Here is a 23906-nt window from a genome sequence, read left to right as displayed (position 1 = left end):
CGCCACAAGCGAGCACTGATCATGAGCATGCCCACGATCAAAGCCAGGCAGGAGACAGACCTGTGGGGACTGGCAGCCCCGTGGAGCCAGCAGCCCATTTTGACCACTGAGTTTCCTTGGGGGTTTGCAGCCTGTCTTGAAATGGAATATTCTTTTTGCAATCGGGGCCAGTTTGAGCCTTTCTTTTAATCTCTCCCCTTTTTGGTTCCCTTCACTCATGTATTTGTTTGGGGTGTGTGTGTTATCACCATCTTCATCATATCATCCACCAGAATTAGCTGCATGCCCACCACATGTAGGCTCGTTTAGCTCTCTGGTGTACCAACCAGGGAGCCAGGCCCCTGGAGGAGGAGCACCCTCTCTGTGAGTGCCCATTGCAGAGCCTGTGGCCTGGTGCGAGTGCTGACAGATGTGTCTATGAGCCCCTGGGACACTGGACCTCCCGGACTACCTGAACACTTGCTAACCAAGATTGAACAGAGCCGTCCGGCAGAACATGTCTGCAGCAGACAAAAAGACAGCAGCAATGTCTAGAGAGGTCACCACAGAGGGCCTTAAGGTCAGCCTGAAATACCACCAGGCCCTACCTGCAATGCGTTTGCTTCCTCCTCAGGAAGCATGTGACTGAAGGCACCTATGTAAGTTTGCGCTGGGATTGCACACACTTAAAGAAAAGGGCAAGTCATTCACACAAGACTGTCTGAAGTCCTTTAGGCCCCAACGATGTTTCATTTTATCTTTCGAGCTTCTTGATGTCCGCTTGCCAGCCCCACGACCACGCGACTCAGAAGGCCCTCCTGGTAGAGCTCTGCGCCCTGGTCGGAGTTCTCTGCAGCCACGCCGCCTCCTGGCCCTGGGCCTCCTCCCCCTGCCACTCACAGCTCAGGCTCCTTTCCACCTGCAGGCTTTGGCACTTCTCTTGGCGCGTGCCCGTTTTCCATAAACACACATTCAGCGGTGATCATGGAGTCATTTATCACATTGTGAGAAGTCAATTAATAAAGTGAGCTGGTGCCAACGTTTTCCCTTATTACAACTCAGGAGATGAAAAATCCCTCTCTGCTATTGGATTTTTCTGTGTTTGTTTCTTAATCTCTTTTTTATTAGCCGTGCACACCCAGGCGTCTGCTGACGGCAGCGGTAAGTGGCAGCGTGGTGCAGGAGTGCTGGGGGCAGTCTTGGACTCCAGCCACCGTGAGCTGGACCATTACCAGTAACATTAGGATCATAATTGCCTGCCCTTCCTCAGGGCCTTTTATCCTCAGAACCCTATGTTTCTTGTAAACATTAATTAACCAATCTCAAAACACCCCTCAGAGAAGCCACAACAGCCAGTTTTATAGTTAAGCCTTCTGGAAAAGCCTCTCTCAAACACATACTCTGCCACCTCCAGAAGCCATGCACCCAGGAAGCAGGAAGGGCTACTGGGTCCCACCATGCATCTGCTCCCAGGAGGGGGTGCATGTCTGCGTGTGGCCTCACGCGGGTGACAGGCTCCAGCTCAGCCCGGCCAGCCCCCATGCAGCTTTCTGATGCCCACACTCAGTATAGCCTCTTGGGACTACTAGTTTCTGCTCTTCTCAACTCCACCTCCAGTGTATCTTGTCTCACTAGATTGTGATTGTCTCTCCCCCTGGCCTGGGAGTACACAGGGGCAGCCTTGTTCATATCTGTATTTCTAGTACCATGTGCTGGGTACTGAGGAGGGAAGGCTCTAGGCAAGTATTGACTGGGAGAGTGCGAGGCTGACAGAAGCCTGGAGGACATTTTGTGCATCTTTCCTCCCTTTTCTAACAGCAGAACCACAGCTACGCCCACCCTGGTTAACACTTTGGGCGCTGAGCTCTTCCGTAGATGAAGATCCACAGCCACCGGGTGGGTGTAGAACATCTGGGCTTAGAGCTGTGCGCCCGACGGGTGCGGGGCCGCCATGCTCTGTCACAGCTAGGGGGCCACTCCATCCCGGGGCAGTCTGCTACCTCTTCTTGGCACACAGGCACCTTCTCGCTCTCTGTCCCAGTGGGCACCTCTCTCTCATTCCCCCAGAGGCTCTGCATGGCCATGGCTGTGCCTCCTGCCCTGACAACGTGTCTGGACCAAGCTGGGTAATGTATTAAGTAACTTAGCAAAGAAAGAATATTGAGAAGCTATGCATTTTAAAAAATATGTTGGCTGCAGGAGGCTGCTGTGGGATTGTACTGCCTGACTCAGTGTGAGTGTTAAATACCTTACACATTTCCTGACACGCATTGTTGCACAGAACATTTTTAAATGTAAGATTTTTCTCTTTAGGACTAACTGCAACTCCTCATGGTATGGTTCACATCCACGTTGCTCGCCCTGGGCTAGACAGGAGTGGAAAATAATTGCTTGGCTTCTTCCATCTGACAGATTTTCATCAACTTGGAGCTGGGTGTTCATTTCACGATCTCTGCCCCCACTAAAGCATATCGGGTCCCATTGTCTTTGTGTAAAGTCTAATTTCCTACACTCTGATCTATATTTTGACTATTCTCTAGCTGTTTTTTTCCTACTGTTCTTCAAGGGTTGATTAAAATGAGTAGCCCAAGACAAGATTCAGTTTAAGTGGGGCCTCTAGAATCTTCCGTGTAGGGATTGACTTCCTCCGAGTCAACAGGTATATAGATTTTCCCCAAAGATTTCCTTTTCTCAGGGCTCCTAGGCGTGTAATGGATGCCACTGAGCCATCGGATGCTTCTTTTTCCCTCTACAACATTGGAATGCAGGACCAACGGCTGTGCCCTTCATCTCGTCCTCCAACCATCCTCGAACTCCCTCACTTGAAGGGAGTGGACAGTGTGGAACCCAGCCAGATGGAGCTTGTCCAGTGGGTAAGATGATGCCTGGGGGAGGTTGTGAAACCTACCCTCTCCTCTCTTCCTCCTGTGTTTTGTTCGCTGGTCCTCCCACACAAGCCTTGCTCAACAGGAAAGCCCCGGGTATCGCTCCTTGTTCAGCGAGTGTCTCAGCCACATATGATACAAAGCAGAGAGGGCAAAGGAGGAGAGAGTGCCTGCCAAACCACAGGGCGAGAGGGCCAAGGCAACCTGTGGCGGTACAAGACAAATATGAGGCGGTCTGCATCACAGCCTGGGAGCCACACAAACTTGGGAATGAAAACAGCCTTTCATTGGGCTCACAGCGCTGACCTGCCGAAACTCCTTGTAAGCCTCCTCTGTGACAGAGCATGAGAACTCCGTTTTGTTCTCTAACCCTAGGGCATGTAGCAGGAAGCGGGAGACCTCCGGGGTCCTGCTGATAAAGCACCAAACTCGTCAGAGCTGGGATGGGGAGGCTGGGGACCGGAGATGCAGTGGGCCTTCTATTTTGGTGGCCTTGGGGTTGGGAGTGATTTATTTGAACATCACGCTGCAGAGCCAAATGGGAAAGTGCCTAAACGTTTTCACCTCCATGGAGCACTGTGAGGACTCCCGGAGAGGCCTGCTGAGCTGTGTCTCCCGCAGGATACCCTCCATTCACTCAGCAAGCGCTCAGGGCCTCTCCTTGTCCTGGTGCTGAAGACAAAGGGTGGAATAAGCAGGTTGCTGTTCTCAGGAGCAGGGAGGGAATTATTCAAGATTTCTGAGCCGGAAAGATCCTTTTAAGAGCACAGATGGCAGCCTCCCCACTAATTCTATAGATGGTCATCCATAACTTTTGAAGCCTTCTAGAAGCAGGGAGCTCACGACCATTCCATTGTCAAATTTCTTTCTGGTAAAGGTACTGGGACGAAGCAAATTGTCTTCATTGTCCCAGAACAGCCTTTCTGGTGACCGAGCCAGCACCTGCCTGTAGGACAGGGTTATTTATGGCATTGGTCCCAGGGCTTGTCCTTTCTGGCTAGAAAGTCAGTGGATCAAAGTAAGAATGGAATAGGCGGCTCAATGTGCACACTCACTGCCCCTTTTGGATCATCTGCAACAAAATCATGGCTGAATCTCACAGACCTCCAGGGGACATGCACCAGTCTGAAGTGTGGCAGGGTGAGAGCCAGCGACGCTAATGGGGGAGGCTCCACTTTGCACCCACCCCCCTTCTGCCTCTACAAAGCTGCCTCACTGGCAGGGCCTATCTAGACCAGCGGCTCCCACACCGTTAATGTGTAGATGACTTCCAGATCCTGACCCTCAGCCCAGATCTCCACTCTAGCTTCTACCCGTTTATCTGTCTATGTGTTAGATGTCTTGGTCTGCATGTCTGAATATCACAACCACTTCAAATTCCACACATAGCTCCTCCATCCTCCCTCCGCCGCACCATCGAAATTCCTCTTCTTCCTGTATTCCTGTATTCCAAAGAGGCCTTAGCAAATGGCATCTCTGTCCACACAGCTGGCCAAGGCAGACATCTGAGTGTCCTCTTCAAAATCTCCTCCCCTACACCCCCTACACACTTGGTCTGCAACTCCAGTCACTGCCATCTTCCAATACACTCTGATTTTTCCTCTCCCTCCACCCTCCAGTGTTTCCTCCTTGCCCCAGGTCTCACTATGTCCCACCTCATGCCTGATCCATGGGCTCCCATCTCTTCCCTAGTCAGCTTGTTTTCCTTACTGTTGCTAAGAGGATCAAGGTACAGCCTGACTGCGTCCTACACCAGCTTGGAAGACTGTATGGTGACCCGCGTCAGCATCACGATGAAGACTTGAGCCTTCAGCCTCACCTTCCAGAGCCATTTCCACTGGCCCCTGCCCCCATCGCTAGTTCCTCTGTACTCCCTGAGAGCACTTGCCACTCGGCCCCAGGGACCGACAGCCCTACATCCTGTGGGTGCCACCTCTTAGTGCTTTGGCATGAGCATTTCCGCTTGGAGAGCTCTGTCCTCCTCCCCGTCCCAGCATCACCCCAAGAAGCCTTCTAAGACCCCTCCAGACACCTCCCTAGCCACAGAGCGAGTGGGCCTTGCTAGACTTCCTGAACTGCGCGTGCCTCCCACACTGACTGTGGGTACTACTTCCTCGTCTCACTCTTCCCCTGGAAAGAGGCACCACGTCTTTCCGCTTAGTCTCACTAGGACCTACTTTGTAGGTTCTTAGTTCAAAGGCTTACTAAAGTAAATGTGGGAGCTGTTATGCTGGGTTGTGTTGGGTCAGTTCTTACACTGAGAGGCTCTCAAAATAAGTTCAGGTTTTGCAAAGAGGGTTATTTTCTTTGTGAGGCAAGCATGGCAAGGTGTGCGTGCTTTTCCTTGGCACATCTACAGTTAATCCATGAAACTCTATTTCTTTCATGAATCATGTATCTGCATCAATAAAAAGCAGTCAAGTTGAAGTTCTAGGAAGTATTCAAGTTATCAGAGACTGCTTCTAGCTCTCTCCTGTCCAGATCCTACTGAATTTCTCTCATTCATGGCCAAGCACAGCATCTGCGCAGAGCAGTCCCTCAGTAGACGCTTGCACCATTGGGTGGGAAGGCATTGATTCTGCTGCTTCTAACACGCTCCTTTTCATGGAGCCCCCACAGCACAATATCCTCAACTAAATTAACTACTCAGCTACAGAACTTTTATTGTTATCATATTTCCCAAGAGAATAGTCTAATATCTTCCTTGGGTATAGCTACCAGCTCTTTTGCATATTGAAAAATAGTGTTCTGTGATAATGTTCCCCTGCTTTCTTTATTCATTTGACAAGTATGTTTGAATCATCCTTTGTGTCAAGGACATTGACAGAGAGCTGTCCAGCAGACTTTTGGCTATGCAGGCCTATAGCTCGGGAGGTAGGCCTGAAACAACCAGGGAGAAAACTAGGGAGCCTGGAGATGGGGGGCCGTCACCAGCAGAGAGATATTGGTGGAAGCCAGGGAAATGGATGCGTCTCAGTAACAAATATAAACTAAGGTTAATTTCTGCAAGTGTAAAATATCTCCTTATTTTAAAGAGTTATTCAGTTTCAATCTATTTCTAAATAGGTAGCTCTTTCTGCCTTTTTTGTATTTCCTTTGTCTCATAGACTTCTTCCAGCCCAATGTTCTCATTTGGATATATCCTTCTTATTTTCTTCCTCCTCTTAATTCAATGCAGCAATCCAGGGAGATAACATGTGCACAGGTAGGTTGTAAAGTATAGTGCAACATTCACTGCCATCACCTCCACCACCTCTACCTCCACCATCACCACCTCCATCATGACCACCACTGCCTCCATCATCACCACCTCCATCATCACCATCACCTCCACTATCTCCATCACCACCAACCATCTCCACCACCTCTCTCTCTTCTGCCACCGTGTAGCCTTCACCCCTACTTTTGGTTTCTTTCTGTAGCCCTTGCAAGCATTATACGGCGTGGCCACTAGAGGGAGGCAGAAGCAACAGCCATAGCTTGGTATTTATTGGGTGTTAAAGCTGTGCTTTCCTCATCTCAAGCGGAACTTGCTGTGTGTCTTGCCTGTAAGAAGGAAGATTTTATCTTTCTATCTTTCAGGCTAATTGCATTTTCACTTTGCTTTTTTGGTAAGACTTTTGATACCTAATAGAATTGTGGTGGAATTATAGATACCATATGACTCAAATATTCCTATCAGTAGCTCTTACCCTCAATTTTTTCCAGAATACTAAAACTACTAAAAATTATACTTTTGTATGGGTTTTAGTTTTCTTTTCTCCAAAGCATTCCACATGTGTCACCTCATTGTAAGTGTTCAACAAATCCGTTTGATTTGGGTAGTCAGAGGATATTATTATGACTAATGTCCACTTAGGAGATGCAGGAGCTGAGCCTGGATGGGCTGCATCTCCTGTGAAAGGTGGCAGGACTCGCCATCCTAGATGCCATGCTTCCTGGCTGCAGATGTGTACCCTCCTTCTTACTGAGCTGCCCCCTCTAGACTGGGACAAACTGCAGGAGTGAGGCTATGCTGCAGGCCTGAGGTGCTCACGTTGACAGGGGTCCTCACCAATGGGACATGCAGGGCTTTCTGCAGAAAGCATCCTGGGGTGCATTCTGGCAGTGCCCATGCTTACCCAGGGAGACAAGGTCCACACTCAGCGTCATTCTCCATGTCCCCTGGTGTCAGCACGGTGGCTCGGAAGAAGCCTTCGCAGTCTTTGTGGCGCCTGCATATCTGGTAGCCTCCTTTGGAAAACTTCTCCGCCGGGCAGGGGACACAGCCATAGTCCTCATCTTTGGTGCCGTAGCCACAGGACTGGCCGAGGAAGAGGACAGAGGATGCAGGTGAGTATAGCGGCTGCAGCTGCCATCACCAGAACCGCGGTCCTTGGGCACATTGGACACACGGGGCACACTGGGCATACCCGGCACTGATATAGCTTGGAGACCACACGTAGAACAAAAAAGCTAGGGTGAGGACACCCACATGAAGGAGGGGGAGCTCACCACGCTGGGGGATGTGGCCTGACAGCCGGGCAGGGGGCCTTACCAGGTAGGGCTCCTCCCCCGGCCCACACTGGGGACACTCGTGGCACAGCCCAGTGGTCTGGTTGTAGTACTCATTCTCTCCGCAGTTGGAGTATTCTGCTCTGGTGGAGCACATCAGAGACACCTGCCACAAGAAACGGGTTGTTTCGTCCTCCAGACCTCCTTGCAGGCACACATAGTTACTCAGGGTCAGTGCCCAGACGTCCTCGAGGTCAACTGAGGACGAAGCCTGCTGGTAGGGGCCCTGCTCAGTCAGTTGGTGCTCATCTGGTGTCAAGTCCCCGGTACCTTTAGCTAATAAGCTGGGCCAGCCACCCGCTTCCCCCAGCTGGCCTCACTCCTGCCTCCCTCACCCCCTGCTCTCAGAAACCCCATCCCATCCCCAAGGCCTGCTCCAAACTCTCTTCACTCATGAAATCTTTCTCTCGTTCTCTCCAAAGACACGGACGAGGCGGCCCCTTCCTGGAGCCTCAGAACACAGCTCCTCTAGTCACATGGTCCTCTTCTCCCCTGAGAGGGACCCCCATGATGGAGCCCTGCGTCTTTCTTTCTCAGCTATGTGGCCCACAGGCATGGCGCTCACTACACAGGCACTGGGTTGTGTATATCGCAACATAAATAAGCATTTAAGGACATTTCTATCGATGGAATCCTATAAAGGGAGCCACCCACCAGAGGAGTCTAATTAGAACTGGGGCACTATTCAGGGCTTTGCAGGTGTCATCTCATTGCGCCCTCAGAAGAGTTTGGTGAAGGAGGTGCTCTTATCATTGTTCCCATTTTACAGCTGCGGACACTGAGACTTAAGTGGCCAAGGAGCTGGCCCGAGGTGGTGTGACTAGTGAAAGCCACAGCTGGACAGGAGCTTCCACTGGGACTCCACCAGGGCTGCCACGGGCTCTCTCTGGGGCGAGGGTGCAGGGCGGGCAGGAGCTCTGACACACTTACCACCAAGACGGGGAGCCAGAGTGTGCTCTTGCAGCCTCCCACGTGGGCCATCCTCGCCTGCGGGTTCACCTGAAAGACACACTTCATCAGCACCAGTGGTGCCTGCAGGGCTTGGGCTGCTCCATGACTGACGGGCTGTGGCCCAGCCCGTAGCCTGGGTCCAGCTGCCTTCACTGCATCCTGCTGGGTATGAGGGACCTCTCAGCAAACAGAGTGGGGAACGAAGACACTCGAAAAGTAAAGGCAGATTTTAAGCTGAGCCCCAGGCCCCCTTAGACTGACTCCATTCATGGCCCTCCCAGCATCACAGCCATCCCTGGGAAAGAGCCCCGGGGAGGAAGGACCATTGCACACTGAGAGCCTATTGGTAAGGCCGGGGCAATGACCAATTGCTTCACTTGCTTGGAGAGTCTGAAACCCTGGCATGAGGTGCTTCAGGCTACTGCTGACCCTCTGGCTCCAGGAGACCCCTGGAGATAGTGCCAGGAATCAGAATCTGGCCCATTCCACTTCTGCTCTCCCAGCCCCACTGGAAGGTTCTTCCCTCTTTCTGTTAAGAATGAGTCATCCATCAAAATGATTAAGAGAATGTACAAGTCGAACCATGAAATTTTACATTTGAGACAACTGAAGCCCAGAGAGGTTAGGTACTTGCCCAAGGTCACACAGCTACTTAACACGCAGAGGATGGTTACATCCCAGGCGTTCAGATGCTTTTCTCCAACTTTTAAATTAAGGAGGAGGTGTTATTTTTCACTTTTCCACTTTCAGAATGGGAGACCTGTATTTCTGACTCAAAGCAATTCTGCCTGGGAGCCTGGCTGCACAAAGAGAGAGGATGTGTTCACGTGAGCACCTAAATCCCCCAGCTGCCACACTCTGGGTCACTGTTGTGTCATTTTGACACTGGGGACTGTGATTCAATAAGTGGAAACCTCATTTAGAATGGAGTCAGGAGGCCAGAAGGAGGCGCTCCCACGCAGTACCTCAAGGTTGGTTATAGGAAAGATGGCCCACTGCAGACCCCAACAGAAAGAAGCGTCAACAGGAAGGTGGTCAGTTACAGGAGGGGATGTACATCGCATCCCAAGCAGAAATCAACAACCCCAGCAACTCAGCCAGTGAGCAACCGTCACCACCCTGAAGTCTTGCTTCTCTCCAATGGACTTCCGTTCAAAACAACCCCTCCCAGTTTCCTCCTTTTTCTCTGTAAAATAATCTTCCTCTCCATTATTTGTTGGATTTGCCTGTGGTCCGCCATAGTATGTACATCCTGAACTGCAATTCTTTGGCTATCCCAAATAAACTCGTTTTGCTGGTGAAAATAACAACCTATTTTATTTCTGAGGTCGACAGGATGAATTAGTGACCAAGGAGCTTGTCTTCTTCTACCAGCGGGCTGTGTGAGGAGCCTTCAGAATCAACCGCTGACTCAGACCACAAGTCCACCTGGGCCTTGGGAAGCCCCCCAAGGACTTTCGCCCGCTGAATCCTCTTGTTCCTGGTGAGCCATCGTTGGTCAGGGAAACCCATAATTCCAAAAACCACACAAAAAAGACTGTGCAGGGTAGCTCAAAGCAGGAGACACACTGAATGGGAAATCCATTCCTTTTTTTAAGGAGGAAAGTCCTGAACTTTGTCTTTACAATACAATAACCCAATGCATTGAGAAGAAAAGCAGCCAGAAGATTGTTTATTGGAAATAAAGAAGTTAAGTTGGAGAAAGAGGGAGGGCTGTGTAACTCAGGAGTTGGGGACAGGCCAAGAGAGGAAAACCAGGGGCCAGTTGGTGGGTTGGGGTGGGGGGTTGCTGAGGAGAAGCAAACTGCCTGAGTGTACAGACACAGTCTTCCTTTGTAACTCCCCCGGGACTTAGCACCTTCACAGCGAGATTTTGGGGGAGAATGCACATTCAGGAGAAGCACCCAACATACAAATATGTAGTGAGAGGCCAGTGAGGGACATGGCCCAAGTGCTCCAAGTTGCCTGCCTCAGCTTTTGTGGGCCTCCAGAAGGCACAGCTCTGGCTTCCCCTGGGACATGCCTGCCCTACCCCCATCCCACCCCATCCCGCCTCCTGACAGGGAGCAGCAGGCACCCATGCTTCCCAGGAGAAGAGGTTGGATAAAATCCAGGTGGAGCCTTAGATATTGTACTTATTTATCATTACAGCAAACAAAAGGTCCAATGGAACATGGACCTGTTCTGTGGAATACCGTGCAGGGCTCTACCAAAAGAAACCACTAGTTGGGGCTGGCTCCATGGCTGAATGGTTTTAAGTTCATGTGCTCTGCTTCGGTGGCCCAGGGTTTCACTGATTTGGATCCTGGACACAGATGTGGCACCACTCATCAAGCTGGGGGGGACTGGAATTGGCCACCCCAAGATATGTCTCTTTGGCATGAGGATCATTTTGGGCTGGTTACTTTTAAAAACTGCAGACATGAGGGAAACTCTGAAAAGCAGAAGTTACCCTTTGTAAGAGACATTTACCTTTGTAAGGGAAATCTCCATCTGTAAAGGTGTATCCATCTCTGTACCAGGAAGAAGAAGGGATGACCTTATATCTAGAAACTCTTATCAATGTAGAAGGCAAGGACTCAAGTCTGCATAATAACCTTACTCTTGTTTACTGTGCTTTTCTGGCAACCTCCGATAACTGACCCCCCCCCACCCTCAACATCCTCCTTTGTCTTTAGCTGAAGATGGTATTTAAGGTGAGAGCTTCCGCCATTTCGGTGAGCTGCTTAGTTTTCCTGAGTGTCTCCGTGTATACATGCTATAAAGCTTTGTTTGATTTTCTCCTATTATTCTGTCTCATGTGAATTTAATTCGTTGTCTGGCCAGAAGGACCCAGAGTGGGTAGAAGAAATGTCTTCCTCCCCTACAAAGCCATGCTGGGTGGTGTCCCACACAGTACAACCAGAAGCACCTACAACTAGACTATACAGCTGTGTATTGGGGGGCTTTTGGAGGACAAGGAAAAATAATAACAAAAAAAAATCTTGAAAAAAAAAAGAAACCACCAGAAAAACAGCTCAGGGTGTATCTGCAAAGTTTCTATGTAAGAGAAGCAGGTCTGGAGTGACATCCACTATATTCTCAACAAAGATTTTCTGGCAGGGAGTGAAATAGGGTGCGGGTGACTAAGGATGGAGGGAGGGTTGTGGGGAACATCCCCCTTTTATACAGTTCCTACAGTCGGAATGATGGAGAAAAGTACATCTGAACTGCGATCAGGAAGAAAGGCAATGCAGACATTTCCTTTGGGAAGAAGCACATCTCTGATTACTCAGAGGACAGGCTGGGGAAGGACGCCCCCCAGCGAAAGAGACCTATCAGAGACACCAGGGAAGGCAGCGTGGCCCGGGCCTGGATCTTCCCGGGTGGCACAGTTACCAGGTGTCTCTCACCAGTGAGTGACATCAGTGGCCTTTGGGGAAGGGTTAGGCTTCCGGAACCTCTTGAAGCGATACAAAAGCTGCCTTTCCCCACTTTCTAGCACACAGTCTTGCAATTCAGTACCACATCCACGTTTGACAACACTAAATGGACTAAGGCAAGATTAAAGCACACAGCCAGCCTGGTGGGAACTCCTGGGTGTTTTCCTTCTAACAACAGAGCAAGCCGGGGCAGGCAGGGCGAGAGGCAGAGGGAGGCGCCTCAGCCCTGCTGCTGGGCGGGGAGGGCAAGGTGCAAACCGAGGCCAGAAAGGGAACTTAGGAACCAGCTCCTCCGACAGCCTAGTCTTGCTTCAGGATGGCGGGTAGCAGAGATGGGTTTCCACGGAGTCTGCTGATGGGGCCAGAGGCTCTCCCGAGAAGAGCTGCAGCCTGGAGCCTTCCAAGAACAGTCCTAAGGGTTCCTAATTTAATTATAGCTGAACCTAGGAGGGCTTCCTGGTAAACACTGTGTGGGGCCGGGCCAGCACACTTTAGTGTCAACTGGGAGCACTCATTGAAAGGCTCACTGGGCCCAAGGAGACAGAAAAGAAAGACAGATAAACATGAAAGGCAAAACAAGAAGTCTGTGGCGTTGACGCGTTTCTGTTATTGTTACCAATTCTCCAAGAGGATGAGCGGGTGGGGGAGGAGGACCAGGCAGCCCTCTGGCGAGGATTCCGTTTCTGGGCTGACTCTCCTTCGCAGAAGGTGGTTCTGCACTCACTGGGAACCGGCTGCCTAAGAGCCAGACGGGGCCAGGAGCGCTCCCAGTTGTGACCTCCTGGTGGCTTTTCCTTTGGGGATCCTCAATCCACTGTGCAGGGCAGCGCCGCTGCCCGCCAGCTGTCAGAGGTGCGAGTGAAGTTGCTGAGCCCTCCAAAACGATGAGTGATGGAGAAATGGGCTGGGGGGGGGGGAGGGGACAGGGCACCGAAACGTCCCTGCCCGTCAACCGACAGACAAGCCTGCTGCTTAACTTGTGGACTTGACCTGCTGGCTGGTGGTCCAGCTCAGGAGGTGCAGACTGTGCCCGTAGGTGAATCCAGCCGCCACGTGGTCTCGTTGCCTGGTGCCTATGGCCATGCACATGAACACCGCATGCCCTTGCAGCTGGGTCAGCCTAGAATATCTACCATCTGGTCCTTTACGGAAAAGCTCTGGTTGACTCTTCTCCTCCCTCCACTGACTCATTATTTTTCTGCCTTTTGGCCATTCCTTCCTCAACACTATTTCCACCTGGAATAACACAATAATAAAAATAACAGCTTATAGCTATGGAACTCTGGCCCCTGGGAGGGCACTGCTGCAGTCTACCGCTCACTCCCCCCCGTATAATCTCTAAATCAAGGGTCGGTGGGGAGAACATGCTGGATTGTAGGCCCGTTGGAGAGTTGGATGGATTTATACTGCTGGAATCATTGGTGTGTTTTGTTTCTCTCCCATCCTAGGACCTCAGTCAGCAGTCCTGAACCTGTTGATAACCAAACGGGAAAAAAACCCACCGTGTAGTGATTACAAGCAAGGGCTGAATCACATCTTGGGCAAGTTATGCAGCTTCTCAGTGCCTCAGTTTCCTCATCTATAAAATGGATGTTAGAACAATGCCTCCCTCATATGGGGGAGGCAGGGAGGCCCAAGTAGTTCCCCACTCGAACTGGGCCTCCCCTTTTGTTACCACCACTTCAGCCCCAGCCTGGTCATTTCTGGCAAAGGTTTCCTTGTAACAACATCCCGTTATGGCAAGTCTTTGGCCAACACCAGGCAGTCTGACCTCTGGAGACCTGGGCAGGGGAGGGCACCGTTCAGCATGTGGTTCAAGTTCTCAAGTGCCCTGGTGGGTGCCCTGCAGATTCGCCAGAGTTGAGCGCAGCCCTTCCTAACGCTAGAACAGAGGAGGAAAAGCAACGCAGAGCTGTCTTCCAAAATCCAGAACAGCAATGCTTCCTGATGCATAGAGCTTCTCTCACAAGCTATAGAAATTAGGAATCCACGAGGATAAGATCAAAAGACACTTAGGCCCAAAATATGAAGTTAGGTATCCATCAAGACATCCTCCCTCCCAGGGGCCTCAAGTCAACAGACAAGCCTTTGCTCAAACTTGTTGGAGGGTGAGCTTGGCGCTTGGCAGAAAGCAAGAAGATTCTGGGCAGCTCACAGAGGCATGGCCCTCAGGAAGCTTGTGGTTTGTTAACCTGGAGGGTTGGAGTTGAGCTATAGTAACTCTGGAGTGTTTTTCTTACATCTGTTCAAAACTATTTATGAACCTCTCCAGTCTGGCCCAATTCTGGGCTAGAGGGCGGGCTCCCTAGAATGAGGCCCGGCACCTGTTCTCCAGGTGATTGGAGACTGAGGGGGAGCAGAAGATCACCTACAGTTTAGGGGCTGGAGGTACAAGATGCTCAGGTGTGTGGGGCGGGGAGCCCCGATTTATAGTGTTTGGCTATTTCTGGGCTGTAAATACTCTCACTGTGGCCGTTTCAGCTGCTGATCGAAGCTACCCACTTGAGGGCAATGGACGCAGAGCCGGGAAGAAGTTATGGGGAGTTGGTTTTGAGCCCCCCTAGAGGCACCTGGCCCATTCTTGGGGAGACCAGGGCACACAGAGTCTCACGGAATCCTGAAGGGCAGTGAGTTAGCTGGGAAAGGTCCTCCAGGAAAGAGGCATAGACGGTCCAAATGGCCATAGGTGGAGCCAGGGGCTGAACGTGAGGTCAGATGAAGTTGGGAGGTTGCAACAGGATTTGTGCAAAGGCTGTGCGATGGAGAGAAGGAGGGAAGACCAACTTCCTCCTGCAGTGAAAGAAGGGGAGACCCACCGAGGAGCCATGTGTCACAATGGGACCCAACACACACGTATTATCAATACAGTCGAGATAAAAGACGCACAAAACAACACTCATACTTACTTTATGCAATGCATGTGATCTATTCTGTCCTGTTGTCTTTACGCCATTTAAAAAATGGTAGTAGTTGCAGACTACAAAGTTGATTTCATGACCCGCTACTGGGACATGATTTGTAATCTGACATTTGTAATACTGGCTTAGATGAGGGCAAGACTGGAGGGAGGAAACCTGTTAGGAGATGATGATGGCCTGACCTAGGCTGGAGCCAGAGGGGTGGAGAGAAGAGCCTGGGGGCCCAGGACTGGGGAGGCGGAGTTGTCAGGAGGGGACAGACAGTGTCGGAGGTGACAGAGCGCTGAGGTTGGCCCAGGTCTCTGCTCAGCTGTTGGGTACATGTGAGGTTGCTGCCGAGTGGAAAGCTGGGGCAGGTAGGAGGTGTCACAGATCGTGGACATCTGAGGGGCCTGGAGGACCTCCAAGAGGAGGCAGCCTCAGGCGGCTGCATACATGAGTTGAGCTCAGGAGAAGGATCTGAGCAAGGGAGAGACACAGCCCTCAGTGGCAAGGTGTCTGGGGTTCTAGCAGGCCGGCCTCTGAAGCCAGCAGACCCCTCCCTTCCTGTCACACGGGGCCAGGACCTGTGCATTCATGAGACCGCGGCCTTGGTCTAGGCCTCCTGGTGGAGGGGGCCGGGGGGAGGTGAGCAGAGAAGAAACAGACATGACCTGTCCTCGTGGGCCTTCCTTTCTCCGGACAGAAACACGCCAGGTCGGGTGCCACTGGATCACTTGCTCTGCTCGCAATCTTTCCAGGACTCAGGAGAAAGCTGGGGTTCCTGCAGATGGGGAACCACACCCTTCTGTGTCTGCGAGGAGGGAAGTCAGGGGCAAAGGACACCACATTTGGCGAAATGATGATGAATGTTTGAAACCATTCCAAGATAAAAAGTAAAGAAAGGAGGCCCCATTCCCACTCGCAGCTAGGCTGTGTCTAATGTGATCAGCCAAGAGCGGAGGAAAACCCTGCTCGCTTGGAAATATACTGCTCTGTCCGCAGCTGGTCTTCTCCAGAAGGCCAAGGACGAGGCCGGCACTTCGAGCTCCATGTGAAGCAGGACAGTGTGAACAGAGTGGCCGGGGGACCTCACAGAGCAACAGACCCCGGAGGCGCTTAGAGGCACATGCAGCCTAAGACCCCCAGCACCAGGTCCCCCTCTGGCTGGAAGGCACGTGGACTCCACACGGCGGACTGTGCGCCCGCTTCCCAGGACCTTTCCAACAGCACACCCCACGGTCACTCGCTCCTGGAGGCCGTGTCCATTCGAGTCCTCAGTCTCATTTGCCAGTGGTGCCGGCGCACAGTGGGCGTTGAATCCGTCCATCCTCCTCCTCAGTAACATTTCTTGAGTGCTTAGCGCTTCCCCAACACTGGTCCAGGCACTTTAGCCTGTATTAACTCATCTAATCCTCCTCACCTGGGTGCAGGTGGAGACTCCCATAACTCCATTTGCTCATGCAGAAGCCAAGGCACAGAAAGGCTGCATAACTTGCCCAAGGCTGTACAGCAATGGGGGCAGAGCCAGGATTTGTACCATCACAGTTTGGCCCCAGAACCTGTCCCCGCTGTTCACCACTCCCCCACATTGTAAGTGACTGAGCTGCAGGCCACATGAGTTGTCTTTTCATTTAAAAGGAATGAAAATGTCCGCAGGCCTGTGGGGCCCGCCTCAGGAGGTTTTGCTTTCATGCCGTGTGTGGTACGCCCACGACCTGGTGAGGGGCAGCACACATTCTCCTCTCCAAAAACACAGCAGTGGGTCCCCTCTGCGACCGAGAGACTGCTCTGAGGAGACCCCAAGTGTGACAGGGCTCAGCGGGTGTGGAAGCACTGTTGGCAAAGGCAAAGGTGTCCCCAGCTGACGTGGTGGAGCCCCGTGGCCACAGCCCGGACCGTGGAGAGGGCCGTCCTCTGCTCAGAGCTGGCGCCAGGAAGCTGGAGTTGCCGCAAGCGCACCAGCGCCTGGAGACAAGAGCGCCTCTCCCTTGAGAGCTGCTGGCGGTTTTCCACGCACCTTCTCACACCAGTTTTCGGGAGGGTCAGCGAGGCGGCAGGGCTCTCATGGCCCCCGGGGCGCGCTCAGGAAGGGGACGTGGCCTGTCCACGATGGGGCTTGGCAGCCCCAGGGACACGTCCTGTGGTCGGCACCAGCCTGCTGCTTCTCTGACCACAGCCCTGGCAGCCTTCCCAGGAGATTACACTCTCCCCGGCTGGAGCCTTTCTAACCAGCTGGGTGATGTTTCCACCGCACTGACAAGACCACAGGACCTTGCCTGTATGGGTGTGAGAATTATGAGCAGAGCCTTGCCTTGGGGATTGGCTAATGGGTGTGGGGAACCACTGTCTTCTGTAAGCCCCCAACCTGAGAGGGAGAAGGAGGAGGCTGTCCATGACCCTCAGGCTATGACTAGCTCAGCCCTGTGCCCAGCACTCAGAGCTGCGACACCAGGTGGGCGGGCATGCGAGAGGAGTGACCAGCAGTAGTACCGGTCCATCCTTGCTGCCCAAACTGTGGTCCCTGGACCAGCAGCACCAGCATCCCCTGGGGCTTGCTGGAAATGCTGCATCTCAGGCGCCTGGGAGACCTGCTGCATCAGAACCTGCATTCCAGCTGGATCCCCGGGGCTCTGTGTGCACATGGAGTGTGAAAAGTACCGGTGCACACGACCTCCTGCGAGCATCTTACTCACTATCTTGTTTGATTGCCCCTTGCAGACCCAGGCAAGGATTTCTTCTGGGGTCCCTCCCTCCTTGCATTCTGATCCTCTCCTAGGGAACAAATGCCGTCTTCAGCATTACCCCACCCAGTGCGTGCACTAGACACTGATCCCTCTGCTTTTGTCTGTTGACTCACTCATTCATTTGGTCATCCATCATTTATTCAACAGAGATGGCGAGGCTGCTGCTGTGTAGCAGTCTTGTAGACCCTAGGGATGGTGGTAGATGGACAAGGTCCCTGCCCTACTGGATCTTTATCTGTCCAGGAGACAGACATTGAACACATACATAATTATACAAAACTTGAGTCCATTTCCTGTATTTCTAAGGCCCACTCCCTTGGGTCCAGTTTCCTGCTGGGCAGCTTGCCTCCTAGAGCGACCTTCACCCTCAGAGGGGTGGCTCTGCCTCAGTGGACACTGGTCCTGGCACTCCTCCAGCGTGCAGACGTGCACCGTGCAGGAGGAGGGCTGTGCTCCAGGCCGGACATCACCTGTGCAACCTGAGAGTCACAGCTCGGGCTCGGGCGGCTTCATGTCCTTCCATCCAGCTGGGTCACCCCTGGGCTCCGTTGGACCACCCCTGCGTGTGAGGATGCAGCCTCTCTGCAGAAGGCTGCTTTTCTCTGGGAAGTTATGTTTAAACCACACAGCCACACCTTAGGGACTGCCTGTCGAATCTGCGGCAAGGGGCTGAGGCAGCGCGCTGTGGGAAGCATTTGTAGGAAGGATGCCCGCAGAGTGGCCTTTTTAAGTGCATAGGTCGGGGGTCCCTCTGTCTTCGGCCCCTTCCACCTTTCCAGCATGCTCGCTTGCCAGAGGGTGCTCAGAAAGTGCTGCTGGCTGACTGCACCCCCTTGTCCTCAACTGGCTGCCGTGACTGGGGACAGAGGCTCTGCTGGCCACCCGGTGAGCACAGCGCTGCCAGATAGAGACAGGAGACGGAGAGGGCCGTAGCCAGCCTACCCTGGTCCTGAGCGGAAGCTCTTTGAGGAAAGAGGCGAGGTGCTGGCTGCTGCCTGTATTCTGGGGAGACGGCTGTATAGCTGGATCCCTGCTCCCTGCCTGCCCAACACTACCCTCTCCTCCTGCCGCCCACACTCTCCGCCTCTGCAGGATGCCCGAGGGGAGGCTGCTGGTGGCCTCCTCCCCACACATCAACAGTTCCTCTGCTCACCAGACTCCCCAGAAGGCCTCCACTTCCCACCAACAAGTGATTTATGGCTCCCGGGAAGCTCCTCTGTTCTCAGTTGGATAGTGCTAATTAATGCTAGATTGTGAAGAGATTAACTCACTCTCCTTCAAGTCTGTTTCAGTCAAAGCTGTTTCCCTGGAGAATTGAAGAGCCTGGAAGGCGTACTGGGAGGCCTCCTCCTGTGCACTCGCAGGTGCACAGGCTGGCCGCGTAGGAGGGGCCCTGCCCTGGCTGGAGTGAAATTCTTAGTGATTTTCAAATGAGGCCCCCCACCACTCCCTGCGTTTCCATTTTGCACGGGGCCGCAAATTAAATAGCCGGTCCTGTTCTCAGCCACTCTGGGCAGGCAGGCGAGGCCGCCACACAGGGCCCGACTACTGGACCACCCTGCCTGGAAGAACCTCCCAGGGCAGTGTGTCCAGGGGTCAAGGAGCACTCGAGAAAAGAAGAGGATGCTCAAAGTCTTTCAAGACCGATAGGCGCCTTTCCTCCCCGCCAAGACTCAAGAGAGGAATCCCAAAGGGACAGAGAATGAAGGGTGGGAGAGAAGTGCCTGACTCTGGGTGCATGGGCTTATCTTAGAGCTTTCAATGACATAAGGGTTTTACAGGCCCAGTCCCCATTCTTTATGACTGCATTGAGAAACTGTTCCTCAGAAACTCCTTGGTGAAGATTTCAGGGCTCCATCAACATCTCAGAGGTGGCAGGCAGTGTTCATACATTTTCTCAAGGATATATATACATATATATACAGAGAGAGAGAGAGAGGTCACACTGATTTATAACATCATGTAAATTTCCGGTGTACATCATTATATTTTGACTTCTGTATACACTACATCATGTTCACTACCAAAAGTTTAGTTTCCATCTGTCACCGTACAAATGTCCCTCATATATATTTTATTGAGGTTATGATAGTTTACAATCTTGTGAAATTTCACTTGTACCTTATTATTTTTCAGTCATCTTACAGGTGCGCCCTTTCACCCTTTGTGCCCACCCTCCATGCCCATTCCCCCTGGTAAGCACTAAATAGTTCTCTTTGACCATGTGTTTGTTTAACAGATATATTTTTGATTGAAAATATATAGTGCATGCGTGCGTATAATTTTTGTTAAGGTCCAACATCTTTCTCTGTTGGAGGCACTTTCCTCAGGCGCCACCTGGCCGCACCCACTGCGGTTTCCTCCCAGGACAATTCTAGGACTTCGGCCTTTGCTTCTTGTATCAGCCTGTGGTGCCGCAGACAGGCACGAGGTGTTCACTTGACAACTCTGATAATCACACACCATCAGAGATGTTGTGGTGTGGTTGAGTAAATGACCTCCAGGGCTATGAAAACTCTGAAATTCTACACATCTACGACTTCATTAACATTTTCTTACTTTCCAGAGGAAAGAAAGGGGCACTAACATTTTGGGGCATCTACGAAGTGGCAGTTGCCTTCCCAACAATGTGAGGCACATGATTATTCACAATCAGCATTGGTGATTTAATCTTGTTTAAAAAGGGGAAAAGAAAATACCTTAAATTTACATAATTCCAAAGATGTTACCTATTCTAAAAGAGTGCAGAGTCAATGGGTTCTCAGTAAAAGCAGGAGTAGTTACTTCGGTTTTTCTAGATTTTCTGGCGTCGGGGCTGATGAACAGAGAGCATGGGAGTAGATGGGAGAGGGGCCAGGTGCTGGCTTGCAGGGCCAGTGAGCGCGAAGGGTAGGAGGCCTGCCTGCTCCGCGGGCCCCGCAGACCGGCCCTGGCAGAGGCTGGGCTTGGAGAGGCACTGATGAGGCCGGACCCATGGGGCCTGGACCCCCGGGAGGAGCCTTCCCGGGAGATGTGGACAAACAGCCTGGTGATTTGAGTTGAAAGTTTAAAATGAGAGTCCCTAAGTTTCATTTGTCAGTTTTAACTGAATTAATTCTGAGAAAATAGATATTCTTGTACACATAGAATAAATATAATGCGTGAAACATTTATTTATTTTTGGCTGCTTCTAGCTTTCTTTTGAAGGATCACTACTAACACAAAGAAGCATGTCAAACTATTTTGAATTCTTTATGGATCACTGTTAGCTCTTCAGCAGCAGAATCCAGAGAGGCGGTAAAGAGCAAGGAAGCCAGTATTTTGGACATCTCTGTTCACATCTCATCTTTCTATTTGACTCAACTTTTCCTGTCAGTTTTTATTTTCCCACATCTACACCAGTGACAGTGCTAATTGTTTCTGAATTGTAGACAGCTACGACCTAAGAGCGTTCCCTAAACACCGACATTATTGTTACCGCTTGTCAGACGAGGTTTGAGCCCCTCAGAATACGAATTGCATCATAAGCAGGCGCTCAGGCATCAGCGCAGGGCAGGGCCAGGCGGGCCCGCAGGTGGAGGGAGGCGCTCTCCTGCATGCAGGACACGGTGTGGCTTTTGGACGCTACGACAATCTTGAAGTCTCGCTCATGAAAATAACGGGCCAGGAAACATCCACCCAGAAAGCCTGGAGGGTGAGCAATTACCCTTATTCAAACTTCCTGCTGTAAACGCGTGTGCTCACAGTTCCATTTCTATTTCATGTAATGCCTCAGAGCTGAAAGGATCTTGTACAAGTGATGAGCCTGGTGAAGCTTTAAAAAAAAATCCCCTATCATATTGCCTTATCAAAATTGAGGGAAAGCATTTTCAGGGTGAAATCAGGAAGGCTACTGTAACTAAAGCGCATTGCTTTAACTACAAAAATGCAAGTTTTCCTAGGACTCGTAGACAAACATGAAATTTTGTTGGGACATAAGAGCAGCTGCTCTCCAGCTCTTTAATATGCATGCCATCCAGCCTTCCATTTGTCCATCCGTCCTGCCACTGATCCATCAGTTCATCCTTGCAGCCACCCAACCATGCATGCAATACTTCCCGAACACCAGCTCTAGAGCAGGCTGAAGAGCAAACGAATTGGCCCGATCCCTGCCCGGCGGTCTCACCATTTGGTGGAGACCATGAGAAAGGCAAGTGCAACACAGTGGAGTTAACCCTGGGGAGGGATGAGTGATGGTGTGGTGGGGGCACACGGGGTGTGATGTGTGGGAAAACCTGGCCCACTGGAGAGGGCAGGAAGACTGTCCCAGACCCAGAGAAGGGAGGACCGCCAGGAGTTGGCCAGGAATCGCAGAGGCAAGGTAGAGGGAAAGGAAGAGGGAACAGCATGGGCTAAGGCCAGGGGAGGGCGTGTCCCATTTGGGCAACTGAAAGCGGCCGTGGATGCCCTCCAGGTCACTGCTCTGTCCTCTTCTTTCAGCGACAGACAGTGAGTTATTTCCTAAACTGCATTCTGATGAAATCAAGAACTCTTTCTCCTCTTCTGCCAAGGGGCTACCGTGCTGGGTTCTCCCTCAGCTTCTTGTCCTCATTTCTTTGCTTTCATCAGCTCAAAGACGTCTGGGAAGCAGTACTTTCAGCTCACCCTGTGATCCCCACCCTAGCTATTCTTCTGGTATCTGGAGTCCACTCCAGAGCAGTGAGTTGGCCCCTGAAATACTCACACTGTGACAGGAGGTGAGCTCCCCACGAGGTGCACAGATGTATCTCAATCACACCAATTCCGCTTAACAATACAACCAAAATGAGAACATAATAAACAATTACTGTAAGACACACTACTAGAATCCCAAGCCATGTCAGCCAAATAAAAGACATTAATTAGACAGTGAAGATACCCTCTAAGTAAAGGAAGTCGAAGGAGATAAACCATTTATTGGCACTGGGATCAACAGATTCTAAATTAGCTGCAAAACCCCGGCAAAAAGGACCTAAACATCACTGCTGTCATTATTTGTCCTCGAGGGGCCCTCAGAGGGCTTGCTGCTCTCTGGGACTGTTACTGTGGGTAGTTGAGACGTCTCCGGCGTGGGTGGCGGAGGCCGCGGCAGGGGGCCTCCTGAGGCTAGATGGCTGTCTGACAGGGAAGGTGAGGCGAAGGCACGCAGAAGCCAGGCGAAGGGCCTGCAGCTCCTCAGGGCCTGCGACCCCTGTCCCGCCCCACAGTCCGCTCTTTCCTCCCTGCCTCTCTTTGAAGTCTTGAGCCCAGAGACAGAAGAGGGGATGGGTGCTGGGAGGCAGCTGTGTGCCGCCTTCGCTTGAGCTCCCAGCAGCCGGGAGCCTAGGACAGAGGCTGGAGACAAAGGTGGTCAGGTCCTCTATTCATCCTCCGTACCAGAAATCTAATAGTGTTGTTGCACAACGTGAGCGTGGAGTTAGGCTCAGAAAGAGGGCAGGCTGCTCTGAGGCAGTAAGCGCCATTATTGCCATTGCAGCATGTCGCGCGCTATACACATTGTGGCCCACTTGTGCACGGGCCCCTCCAGGTGGGAAAGAGTTCACAACGATTAAAGTGATGTTCTCCGAGTCTGCATGTCTGCCAAGAACCCATGGTTCACTGTCTGGTTAATGGCACACATTTTTATCTTCTTATTGCTAAGACTACACTTTTAAAATCAGTCAGCTTTACTGAGGTATAACTAACTCAGAATAAAACCCACACATTTCCCATGTACAGGTCGGTGACTTTGATGAGGCAGACACCATGCAACCACCACCCAACAATGACACACAACATCCCTGTCGTTGCCAGAAGGTCCTTGTGCCCCTTTGTCATCAACCTGCCTGCCGGGCCCGTTCGGATGGCTGGGATGGATCCCGCCTGCCCGGCTCTCGTGGGAATGGTCACCACAGGCGTCCTGGGATCCGCTGCCTTTCAGTGGACACAACAGCTGCGGCGCCCGCTCTGTGAACGTCCACACTTTGCTCCTCTGTATTGCTGAATAGTATTCCAGGTACTGCTTCAGCACGATGTTCATCCATTCACTCATCTGATTTCTTTGTGCTAAAATTACATTTAAAAAATGGTTTTTGGTAGTTTCCTGGACCTGGGCAGTCCTGACCTCACATTTGATGTAGGCGACTAAAATATCAAGGTTCCAAAAGGGACTTTTCCCCGGCAAGTCTGTCTAGACGCTCCCAGAGGAGGACCGTGGGCTCAGCCAGCTTCACGTCTGGCCACCACAGCAGTTTTCAAGGCAGCAACCTGGACACGCTTCTGAATGCTTCCATGGAGCTGTCCCCTTTGACAGGCTCCCTGTGAGCCCCTCCCCAGCCCCCTGCTGGGGGTCGCCACAGAGATGCTACAAGTAAGTTCTGAGGATCCGCAAATAAACCCGCAGCCCCTTCCCACACCAGCGGCGAGCATGGCCAGAAGGGAAGGGTCGAGGGGGAGAAAAACGATGGCATTTGCCCAGAGCTAACCCCAGTGGAC

General features: G+C 51.8%; 1 protein-coding gene across 4 annotated transcripts in view; it reads right to left on the bottom strand.

Annotated features, from left to right (window-relative positions):
* EDAR (ectodysplasin A receptor) overlaps positions 1-23906 on the bottom strand; it is a 96461-nt gene that overhangs the window by 29765 nt on the left and 42790 nt on the right. For all 4 annotated transcript variants that reach the window (XM_014730851.3, XM_014730852.3, XM_070234981.1 and 1 more), the window contains exons 2-4: positions 8349-8417; positions 7402-7524; positions 6986-7167 (exon numbers count right to left, since the gene is read on the bottom strand). In XM_014730851.3, the coding sequence (XP_014586337.1) occupies positions 6986-7167; positions 7402-7524; positions 8349-8399 (356 nt within the window). In that variant the 5' untranslated portion in view covers positions 8400-8417. The remainder of the gene's footprint in view (positions 1-6985; positions 7168-7401; positions 7525-8348; positions 8418-23906) is intronic.

The sequence above is a fragment of the Equus caballus genome, chromosome 15 (genome assembly GCF_041296265.1).
Source record: "Equus caballus isolate H_3958 breed thoroughbred chromosome 15, TB-T2T, whole genome shotgun sequence".
NCBI lineage: Eukaryota > Metazoa > Chordata > Mammalia > Perissodactyla > Equidae > Equus > Equus caballus.
This window is presented reverse-complemented; position numbering and strand designations above follow the sequence as displayed.